The 10,730-nt window shown below is 51.5% G+C and overlaps 1 protein-coding gene across 2 annotated transcripts in view; it reads right to left on the bottom strand.

Moving 5' to 3' along the window:
- Nucleotides 1-1,982: 1,982 nt before the first annotated feature.
- Nucleotides 1,983-10,730, bottom strand: part of CACNG2 (calcium voltage-gated channel auxiliary subunit gamma 2) — a 51,637-nt gene continuing 42,889 nt past the window's right edge. For both annotated transcript variants that reach the window (XM_027680333.1, XM_027680332.1), the window contains 3 exons: nucleotides 7,049-7,132; nucleotides 3,362-3,502; nucleotides 1,983-2,879 (listed from right to left, as the gene is read on the bottom strand). In XM_027680333.1, the coding sequence (XP_027536134.1) occupies nucleotides 2,344-2,879; nucleotides 3,362-3,502; nucleotides 7,049-7,132 (761 nt within the window). In that variant the 3' untranslated portion in view covers nucleotides 1,983-2,343. The remainder of the gene's footprint in view (nucleotides 2,880-3,361; nucleotides 3,503-7,048; nucleotides 7,133-10,730) is intronic.

Here is a 10,730-nt window from a genome sequence, read left to right as displayed (position 1 = left end):
AGGGCCATGGGAGGGGATGTCAGTGGTGGGGGGGGGGGATCTGAACACCCAGCCAAGGGGCTCCCATCCACCTCTTGCCCTGTGATGCTGTTTTGGGGGGTGATCCTGTCCTGCTGCTGCCCCCTGCTGTAGCCCAGAGCAGGGAAAGGGAGGTAAAGTATCAGTGGGTCGGTGGGGAGCAGGGAAGATCTGGCTGCTTTAAAGCAGAAACCCCACTGGGACCTGAAGCGAGGACTGTGCAGCTCCTAAAAGTGGAGCAGCAGGAATGGGGACGGAAAAAAAGTCGAAAAGTGGGTCTGAGTTGCTGAAGGGCTCGGCGGCCCCATCCTGCAATCCCTTGGCTTTGTGCCTGCCCAGAGCACTGCCACTTTTGGGTAGCAGCCCCAAAGGGGCCCTGTCCTTGCTCCGGGCTGGCCAGTGTCTCATGGGGTGTCACAGGGGTCCCCCTGCTCTCCCCTGCTGCCACTTCCCCTCCTGCCTCTGTCAGCAGCGACTATTGTGGGGGAGCTGGATTAAAAGCTGGCACCCCTGTGCCCTGTTCCCCCAGCATGGCAGGGACGGAGGGGGCGGCAGCCAGGCCAAGGATCCCAGGGCAGAATGGTGGGGACCCAGTTTGCCTTGCTGCTGTGGGGGAGACCATGGCAGCCATGGACCATCAGGAGAGGGGTGGGGAGAAGGACAAAACCCAGCAGGCATGGAAACACCCGATGGCTTCACACCTCTCCCTGGCATGGAGGCTGGGACGCGGGGGGCTCAGGCCGGGAGTAGGGCACTCTCTGGGATGGGGACTGGGAGGCTACATGAATCAGGACCAAGCAGCCTGCAGCTGACACTGGCTCAGGGTCGGCTGGCTTTGCCTAGGGGAGGACAGGAGCTATTTCAGGGGTCTGCTGGGTGGGCCTCACCACATCCCCACATGGCTGCAGCCCCACTGGTGGGATGTAAGATGGATCTGGAAAGATTTGGGCAGTGCATGGCCACCCTGGGGAGCCTCTGGAGCATTCACAGGAGAGCATGTGCACACCAGGGCACGAGTGTGTGAGCATGGGCACACATGTGCATGAGTGCTGCCCCCCCTGCAGTATCCCATGTGTGTCCCCCCCAGCATCAACATCCTGAAGGGATGGGAGCCCTGGTTCCCATCCACCAGCCCCCTCCCCTCTACCTGTGCCTCCCACACAGCTCCCCATTGCCTCTTTTCCTTTTTTTTTCACAGTTTAAAGCTGAAGAAAACAAAAATGAAAAGAAAAAATACTATCTGTTCTTCTTGCAAGTAAATCCACTTATTATATTTACATTTATTTATAGCTGTTTTTTCATTTAAAAAATTGCCACTTTTTTTTAAGAAACCTTTTTTGTCCTTTTTTTTTTTTTGTCTCTGTGTGTGTCTTTATTTACTGTGTCTGTTTGCTTTTTGCACTGTCACCATTGACCCCGGGGTCCCCCGGGCTGGGGAATTGGAGACCCCCCTGGGGACACTGTGGAAGGGTGACTCAGCATCAGCTCCTGCACTCCCTAGGGGCAGGAGTCACTCTAAACCCCTACAGACCTGTGGAGGACAAGCAGATCCCCACGGATCCCAGGGGAATGGATTGGATCCCCATGGATCTTGGGGGAACAGAGTGAGTCATGGTTGATTCTGGCATCCAGGATCCTCCATAACTGGCCCAAGGACACCGAAGTCATTGATGGCCGAGCCCTATGCCCTGTCCCCCAAGGAACCTGTGCTGGGTTAAAGATAAGTGGGAAACAAACCATAAAAGTAAAGAATAAAACCCCCCAAAATTCAAAGAGCTGCCTCCTCCTCCTCTTCCTCCCACTTGATTTATTGTCATTTGTTATTTCTTTGTTCCCTTTTATTTTTTTAATCTGTTTTTATTAAATGTTAAAATAATGGTACATGGGAAATCATGCATTTTCTTTTAAATTTATTTCTATTTTTTAAATCTCTTTCTCTCAGTTTTAAAGTTTTTCTTTTTTTCCCTTTTTTCTTTTGCTTTTTTTTTAAGAATTTTTTCACTGTTGTCTCTTTCCTCATGTTTCCTTTTCATTTGTCTGATTTTTTTGTTCACTCGCTTGTTTGTCTGCTTGTCTGCTTGTTCGTTGGTTGTTTTTTTATTTTTTTTTGTCAGTTTTTTGTTTGCTTTTGTTGTTTTTTTTTCTGTATTTTTTTATTTTTTTATTTTTTTGCATTGGGAAGGTCCCCACCCCACCAAGGGGCGCTTCCACCTCCTCCTTCCCACCCACCTGCTGCCCCCTGCCCCTTTCCACCCTCCCCACCCTGCAGCCCACCCCACCTCCTCCTGCCCATTCCTGCCCCATTTTCAGCTCCTGGCGACGGCTTCATACCGGGGTGGTCCGGCGGTTGGCTGTGTTGGTGTGGATAGAGTCCTTGTTCTCTTTCTGGATACAGTTGTGAACCTGGAGGAAACTGTTATCCCTGTCAGAGTTGTAGGTGGCGGTGGGGGTGGTGCTTGCCTTCAGCGGGTCCCTGGTGAGGGTGTACATCGAGATCTCTGTTGATGGGAGGGTGTTGAACCCTTTGATCCCGACGGGGGAGGCATCCCTGGAGTGTGAAGGCTCGGTGGAGCGGGAGCTGGAGCGACTGCGTCTCTGATAGCGGTACCGGTAGCTGGGGATGCGGGTGATGGCGGAGGACTGGAGGTAGTCCGTGGCACGAGCATTGGCGCGCAGCTGTTTGTGCCGGTCTATGAACATGTGGACAGCCAGCACTCCCACCATCTCGGCTATAATGAAGGACAGGGCCCCAAAATAGAAGGACCAGCCGTAGGAGTAGCTGTTCTTCTTGGAGTCACTCTTGGAGGGGTCTCCAGCGTTGGCTGATATGTATACAATGATGCCAATTATATTACTCAAACCTGCAGGGGAGAGAGAATGAGATACCAGGAGGGTCACACAGGGCAGTGGTAGAGGCATCGGGTTAAATCGCTGCTCCTGAGAGGCAGGGATGGGAGGGGCCCTAGTCACCCATCCCCTCCCGGTGGGCAGCTTTCCTTGCGAAAGTCTGGCAAAACTCTCCTCACGTGCCTGCCGCATCCCCGGACTGCACTCCCGGCTGGTCCCTGAGAGATGTCAGATGTAGGGAAACACACCCTCCATCAGCTCCCAAGCAGTTGGAAAGCCCCTGCCTGCAGGGCACTGCTGCCTGCCTCTGCCAGGCGAGCAGGGTGGGTGGAGAGGCATCCTTGGGAGGCTGCTTTCACCCTGAATAAGGCTCATCAGGGCTGGGAAATACACACACTTCTGCCTAGGCAACTGTACTCCGGCAGATACCCCAGCTGGGTAGCCCCCCATTCCCTGGAGCCCACCTCTGGGGCATTCAGCCTGTGCATCCCTTTACCTGCAGACACGAAGAAAATGCCAGCACTAAGGATGATGTTGTGTCGGGTTTTGTAGAACTCGCTGGCTGCAATGCAGAGTCCACCCATGAAAAGCAGAATCACACTCAGGATCGGGAAAATACTAGAGGCTCTAACAGCCCCTGCAGAGGAGAGAGGGAGGAGGGGAAGGGCAGAAAGAACAGCAAGTACGTTTTGTGAGTGGGGGTGAAGAGGAGAGACAGAGGGCAATGTGCGGTAGAGGAGTAATTTAAGGAGAGATGAAGGCATTGAAGGATGGAGGGAGGGAGAGAGAAACAGAGTGTGTCAGAAAAAGAGAGTGGTCCACAGCAACTTTCCCCTGCCTTGGCCACTGCTGCTGCCATGAAGCCAGTGGCCTGGCACAGGGGGCTGTGAGACTGGTGGCTGAGCTGGGAGCCCAACTGTGCTGTCTGTTCCCCTTCACACTGTCTTTTCCCCTGCTTTTGAGGGGACTGGAGGGGAAGCCCAGGCATCATTCAGCTTCTATTTCTGCAGGGCGCTGCTGCTTGAGCCTGCTCTTCAAAGAACAGCAACCCAAATGCTTCCTGCAGAGCTGCTCAATCTCGAATCCTCCTGAAAGGGCACGAGCATCTCAAGGAGAGGGTTTTTTTCAGTGCTGAGGAGCTCCTGGTGCTGTACACTGCTCTGCAGCTGCAGAGGACTGAAAAGCAAAAGTCCCAGCCCTGTGCACTGAAACGCGAGGCTTATCCTAGTGATTAAATGACTGGGATCCTTCCAGAGGGCAGTGATGGGTTTGGATGTGCCAGCTCCCACACACGCACACTCTCCATCGGTCGATATGGGAAAAGCTCAGCCAGCAGAGGGCAATGGCATAGATGCATGTATATGCTCATATGTGCATGCAAAACATACCCCAAAGCTTCTGGGGGGCCTCACTCATATTCACGCAGTGAAAGGCCAGGACTGTGCATACACACACCCAAGCACACATGCACGCATGCACACACTGCTCATGGGCAGTTCAGGGGGAGCCAACGGTTTGCTGGAGCTTGTGTTGTGAATATTCGTGTTTTTTTTTAACTAGGAAGGCCTTCTCTCCTCCCTTCACAAGAGAAAATAAGCTGTTAAAGTGTGAAATGAAGCCTTGCTTGATAAAGGAAGGTATCAGACGGGCTGGTGCAATTCTGCTTGTGGAGCAAAGATCTGTAAAGGGGGATGAAAGCTAATCCTTCCTTGCCTGCAAGAATGAACCCTACTGAAGCAAATGCAGGACTTTTTCCTAAGGGGACAGAGACCATGCTTCAAAGACCCTGTTGGCTCTGGATCCTACCAGGCACAAACAATTGGCTCTTTGAGGGGGGCCTAGCCCACTCCCTGTGCATGGGGAATGCAGAAGGCATGCCTGGCTGTGTGTCAGGGAACAGGATAGCAATAATAACCATTTTAACAGCTTCTGGAATGCAAGGTGGGATTTGACAATGGGAAGCTTAAATGGCAGGAAGTTAACATCAAGCAGACACCCACTGTTCGGAGGGTTTCTAGAGGAATGGCTGCTCAGTCCTGCAGCCTGGTCCTGACTACATCAGTTTTATCTGTCTTAATTCTAAAATTCACCTTTGTAGGGAGAACACAAGGTTGCTGACTGACATGGGGAGCTGCGAGTGTTATGTGATAGGGGAGAACAGGAGCCTTGCTCAGCCCCTCAGGAGCGGGGCCGGTAAGAGAGGGGCAGAATCTCCTCCAGTCTTCCTGGGTCCAGAGCCTGTAGCCTAAAGAGAAGGGGATGGTGTTCGTATGGTCTCTTATATCTTCTGCATCTTCTGGCAAAGAAATGCAGAGATGCTTCTGCTTCCTCTCTGACAACAGGCTCTGTTTGATTTCAAAAAGCCCAAGACACCTTCTGTGGATGGTTGGCAGAAGTAAAGTCTAAGCCCTTCTAGCCAGGCCATGGACACTGCCCCGTAATTGTCCTTGTCCCCCAAATGAGGGAACTGCCTAGTCTGATATTGTTCCTGCCAGTGCCACCAGGCATCGCCCATGCAGAGCACCCAGGGACTTTGGTTTGGCAGAAGTTCTGGGAAGAAACTGTTCAGTGGGGTCCTTCTCCAGGCAGGTCTAAGCCAGCAGAAATCCCACTTCCCTCAGGAATGACCCAAGTAGTCCTTTATTGACTTGCCAAATCCCTCTTTGAACCTGGTTCTTTCTGAAAGAGGGCTCTACCCTGGGGACAATGTCAGGTCCTGACACTGGGCCAATTTTTGTCTTCAGATCTTGTTCCCTCCGAGGGAACAGACCCATCCTTCTTGAGATGTTTGGCCCCTTCCCCCAACTCTTTTTTTCTGAAGTGCAGCTGATGCTGCAAGCACCTTCCTCGCTCCCAAACAGCTCTGCAAGGGCTGGTTTGCCCTCGGAGGCAGCCTGCACAGTCGCTGTGCCAAACTGAATCAAACCCCTGTCTTCAGCTCTGCCGTTCAGGGGCCGTGCAGCAGTTAAGAGACCAGTGCTGCAGAAAGGCAGCTGAAAGAAGCAATCTCCCTGGGTTATTTACAGTTTGCAGTGGATGGAGAACTGTTTAAGAAACCAAGAGGAAGCAGCATAAGATCTGCCTCTTTTCACATACAAATGAGCCTCACAGATCCTAAATTATCTCTCTCCTCCCTGCCGCAGGGCTGGGTATCCACATCTGGCTTGGAGCACGCCCAGATGACAAGGAGCTATTCTGAAAGACTCCCGGTCTTTGGAAGCCTTTGATGCTTAACCTTGGGAGGTCAAAAACACTTATCTCAGATTTCTGAAGGAAGAAGTTCTCACGATGTCAAAAGATGCTGGGCTTGTGGAGAGAGGGCAGGATAGCAAGGTGGGAGGAGGAGTGTTCCCTGTTCAGCTGCGCTAAAGGAAGAGTAAGCTCCTGCCTCTGGGGTGGGTGGAAATGCTGGTTGGGGAGGGCAACCAGGGAGGGCAATGGGTGATATGGATTTGCTCTGCTAGTCAGGATGCTGCTGTGCAAAGCAGTGTGAGATTCCCTCACTCATAGGCTGGACTTGGAACTCAGGCTACGTTTCTTTACAGACATGCCATATGCCTGGGATATAGCACCTCTCTCAAGGGCTCTGGGTGAGCACCAGGTCTTTTCTTCAAAGGGCTCTGACGGTCCTTATTCCTACTCCTTGCTCCCATCACTAAAATGTCTTAAACCAGCAAAGATCAGATCTGCAGCCTCTATAGGGAAGTGGTATTTGGTGAAAGGTGGAGACAGCAATAGGTGCTCCTCAGACACAATCCAGCCAATTTCTTCAGTCTGATGCCACTAGAGTATCAGATAAGGAAATATAAACTTCCTCTGCTTTAGGAGGACACGCACACTCACATGCATATTGGGCCCGCTAGCCCAGTCTGACCTTATGCCCACTCAGCAGCTTTTCAATGGATTTGAATTAAGACTTTGAATTTATATCACAATTAATTGCTGCTAATAAAAAAATGCCACAGATTGTTACTCTGAGCTTGAAACTTGTACTGTCTCTTTGGCAGGCCCCCAGGGAGGTGAGAGTGGAGTCATTTTTAGTGGGTGAAAAGGCTCTGGGGTCACCTCCTCTGTCCTGCTGAGCCTCACAAGTTCTAATGTCTCCACCACCCTATCTTTAGAAAACAGAAGGCACCCGACGCTAGCACCTATGAGCCATGGCAAGAAGAGCCTGTGGACTTACGGAGGAAATATTCTGCTGTATCGGCTTCATAATCTGCATCCTCAGGGAAGTGATCGATTTGCTTACACAGACCTTTAAAATTCCCTAGGGAACAAGAAAAAAAAAGAACAAATGAGAACACCAAAGCTTGCCTTGCAGGAACAGCTGCCCTCTCCATCACCCTTTGTGCCCACCCTGCCTTCCTTCCAGGAAGCATGCCCACTTGTGTGTGGATGCCCATTAAATGCCCAGGTCCTCTTCTTGCACACTCACACATGTATCTCCTTCTTATTTACACAGGAATGTGGGGTTTGCTGTCTGGATCCAGCCTGATGCCCACCTAGTCCAGCACCCCCTCACTTGATGGAGAGAGCACCAGAAGCTCTGTGACTCCTGCTACAGACAGGCAGGAGAGCACTGCCCACCTCTGAGGGAGGTGGGGCAGGAAAAGGAACCAGAGTCTGAGTCATACTGCAAAGTACAAGTGGCAGGGTCCCTTCCCTCAGCATTGACTGGTGTAACTGTGGGTGTTTGTGTTTCACCTGGAGTGGCCTCGGTAGATTCCAGCAGTGCTGTGTCCATCAGGCTGATCCTTTTTGGGTACAAAAGTGTTTGTTTCTTTCAGCTGTGACTTTGCTGCCTTTTCATTTCATGGGCAACATACATCCCTTTGTTCCAGTGTGGTGGGGGAACAAAAGTTCTTAATCTACTTTCTCCATAGGTATGCATACCTTTGCAAGGCCTCCTCTTGTGTCCTGTCACAGACAAAGGCTACAGGAAGCTTGGTGTACATATGCAGCTCAGCAGCAAAACATCCTTTGCATTGGGGGAGCAAAATCTTCCACCAGAAGTGGGGGAAGCTGGGCTGGTCACACTCAGTTCCATCAGGCTGGTGTATGTACAGGGCCTTCTGCTAGCTTTAGTCGTGGGGCACCCTTTTTCACACATTCCATTGCCCCCTTTTTCACACACTCCATGGCCAATAAAGCCATTCCAGCAGGAAGACAGTGACATCTTCCAAGTCTTTTGCTATCTGGGATGTCTACCAGATTCTTAATTTCATCATTGATGTCTCGTCTTGACATCAGGTATACCACTCCAGAGAGGTACTCCTCAAGCCACATCGTAAATTTAATCATGACCACTGCTTGGTTAGTATCTCAAATGATCAGGTTGTCCATGCTTGTACAGGAGTGACCACATGAAAGGCAATTTCAGTATACTTCCTGGGGTTCCCCCAAACTTTTTCTCCTACCTTCTATTCCATTTCCCTCTGAACACTTGGACTGACTGGCCATTAACACAGAACTGATGGACACATTCTGTTCAGAAAGGAGAAATACAGTGTCTGCATGAGGTGCAGATCCCATGGGCCTCCTCACCAGAGGTCAACTACCAAAGTAGCTCAGGCCAATTGATCCCTCAGCAGAAGCGTTTGGAGCCTGAGTCTGGAGAATGGCAAATGCTGTGGCAACCAGGGAAAGCTTCCTGCCGCCCTGATCCTGAGCCCAGCTGCTGAACCAGCTGGGTGTTCAGGGTGAGGGGAGAGTGAAGCCACCACATTTGTGATTGTTGCCTCTGGGAAGGGTTGCTGGTGAGCAACCCAGAGCTCTTCCACGCCAACTCTACCCAGGCTGAGACCTGCCGGCACTATGTCAGGTCCCCAGGTCATACCTTGGAAGTTTTATTCCAGATGAATTTGGATGGTCTTTCACCTATTTATGAATGGCTGGAAGAAGGACCAAGCTCAAAGGATTTCCCCTGAGTTTCTTATGAGGCTAAGCCTGGCTGGATCAATGTTTGGGATGCTCAGTGCTGAGCAAATAGTTGTAGCAGGCAGATAGGTGGGTTCCTCTAGGTCTGCCTTCAGGTTTGGCTTCTTCTGCATGCAGTTGGCTTGTGTCTGATGCCTCCAAGGTACCTATCACCTTTAACTACTAATTCAAACAGCTTCTGTGAAGAGGCTAGAGACAGCAGAGAGGAGTGTGTGTGTGCATTAAGAGGTAAGCAGTAGGAAAAGAAAGTAGGAACAGCGCCTCTCTATGTACCTCTGACGTGCTATTCCCACATTGAATCTGTGAGTTATGAAATAAGGCTGTTAATCACTCATCCCCAATCCAGTTATCTCATTCAAGAAGTGTCTGCTTCTCAGTCATGGCTCTTCTGGAAGGAAAGTTTCATAGCCGAGCAAATTCCCTTGGCACACTCCCACCCTGCTACTTGCCCACTCAAATACCCGTGAGGCAGGCAGATACAGCATGAAGGGGGTCCTTTCCCTGGCTTGCCCCTGACTGCCTGGGGCCAGCAGTTCATCATTCTGGTCCTTTGGTTGTGGTCACTGCTGTACTGTGCACGTGAACACTAGCACTCTTTGGGGCACTGGGGAGGTCTCCAACCTCAGATTTCAGCTCCTTGCTCAGCAGACCCCAAATACTGAGTTTCTCCTGCCCATACATGCTGGGGGAGCAGGCAGAGCCTGCATGTATCTCCCAGGTGATGCTCCCAGCACACAACTGGAGCCTCTTGATTGGAATTAGCCAGGGAGGGAAGAGGCAGTGAATCTGGAAACTCCTTCACTGTCTGCCATCCTTTCCCTGCTTCCTTTTTTCTCCCTCTTCCCTGCTCCGTTTCATGCTGAATTTGAGCCTGATTAATTCCTATGTAAAGAATCAAGCTGCTTGGGGAAGATGCTGCATCTTGTGCAGGTTGTCTTTTATATGGACTTGCGTGGGATAACTAGTTAGAGGTTCAGCTGCCTAGGCAGGGTAAGGGGACATGCAGGCTCCTCAAAAATCTGCTCCCGGTGCTGAGTGTCTCAAAGGCTTTGCTGACCTGCCTCAGCAAGGTGCTTGGCCACTGAGGTGTCCAGCCTTGGCTTGTTTAAAATGTTGTGACATTGTGGAGCTGCCCTTCTCTGCAGGCTGATATGCTGTGCCAGTTTGATCCCCCTCCCTGGTTCAACCCTGCTGGGGTTCATGAAGGCACTGTTGGTCCCGCTTTAGCCCCTGCTTTGTCTGTGCTCAGCACAGAGTGCCGTGGCTCTGGATGCTATTTGCCTGTGCTACCACACCCTCTCCTCCAATGCCTCCTAGCTCCTCTGGGCGATGGATGGGGAACGGATGCAGAATTTAGGTCATTAATGCGCTAACTGGGAATATAAGAGAACAAGATTCAGTTTTTGCTCTGCCACAGGCATGCTGTTAAAACCACTTCTCTCTGCCTCAGAGTCCCACCCTGTGAAATGGGGGTGACAGCACTCCTCTGCCTTGTGCTGTACAGGGACGTGTTAAAGAGGGCATGGTGTGGGTGCGCTGGTGCCAGCGGCTGTGCGAGTACACAGAGTAGGTGAGTGACGGATGGCAGCGGTTCAGAAACCTGCTCTGTGTGGGGAAGGCCTCGATGTCACTTCTTGCGCCAAGGTCACTCGGCAATTCTCTGACGGACATCTGTGGCCTGCTGAGATGGTGCAGCAGCCTCCCTGGCACCTGTGCTGGTAGAAGTGGGGAGGGGGGATGGAGCAGCTCAGCAGTGCTGCTGAGGTCTGACACAACAGCCTTTTGCTGTGCTGCACATGTGGTTTGTGGAGGGAGAGTAAGAGCTGTATGCCACCCTACAGTTATCACTCCTGAACGCCTAAGCAAGAGCAAATCATTATTTGGGAGGGCACGTAGGGCTCTGAGAGCCCCCCAAGGGAGTAAGAGCA

The sequence above is a fragment of the Neopelma chrysocephalum genome, unplaced genomic scaffold (genome assembly GCF_003984885.1).
Source record: "Neopelma chrysocephalum unplaced genomic scaffold, ASM398488v2 Primary Assembly neopelma1_59, whole genome shotgun sequence".
Taxonomy (NCBI): Eukaryota; Metazoa; Chordata; class Aves; order Passeriformes; family Pipridae; genus Neopelma; species Neopelma chrysocephalum.
This window is presented reverse-complemented; position numbering and strand designations above follow the sequence as displayed.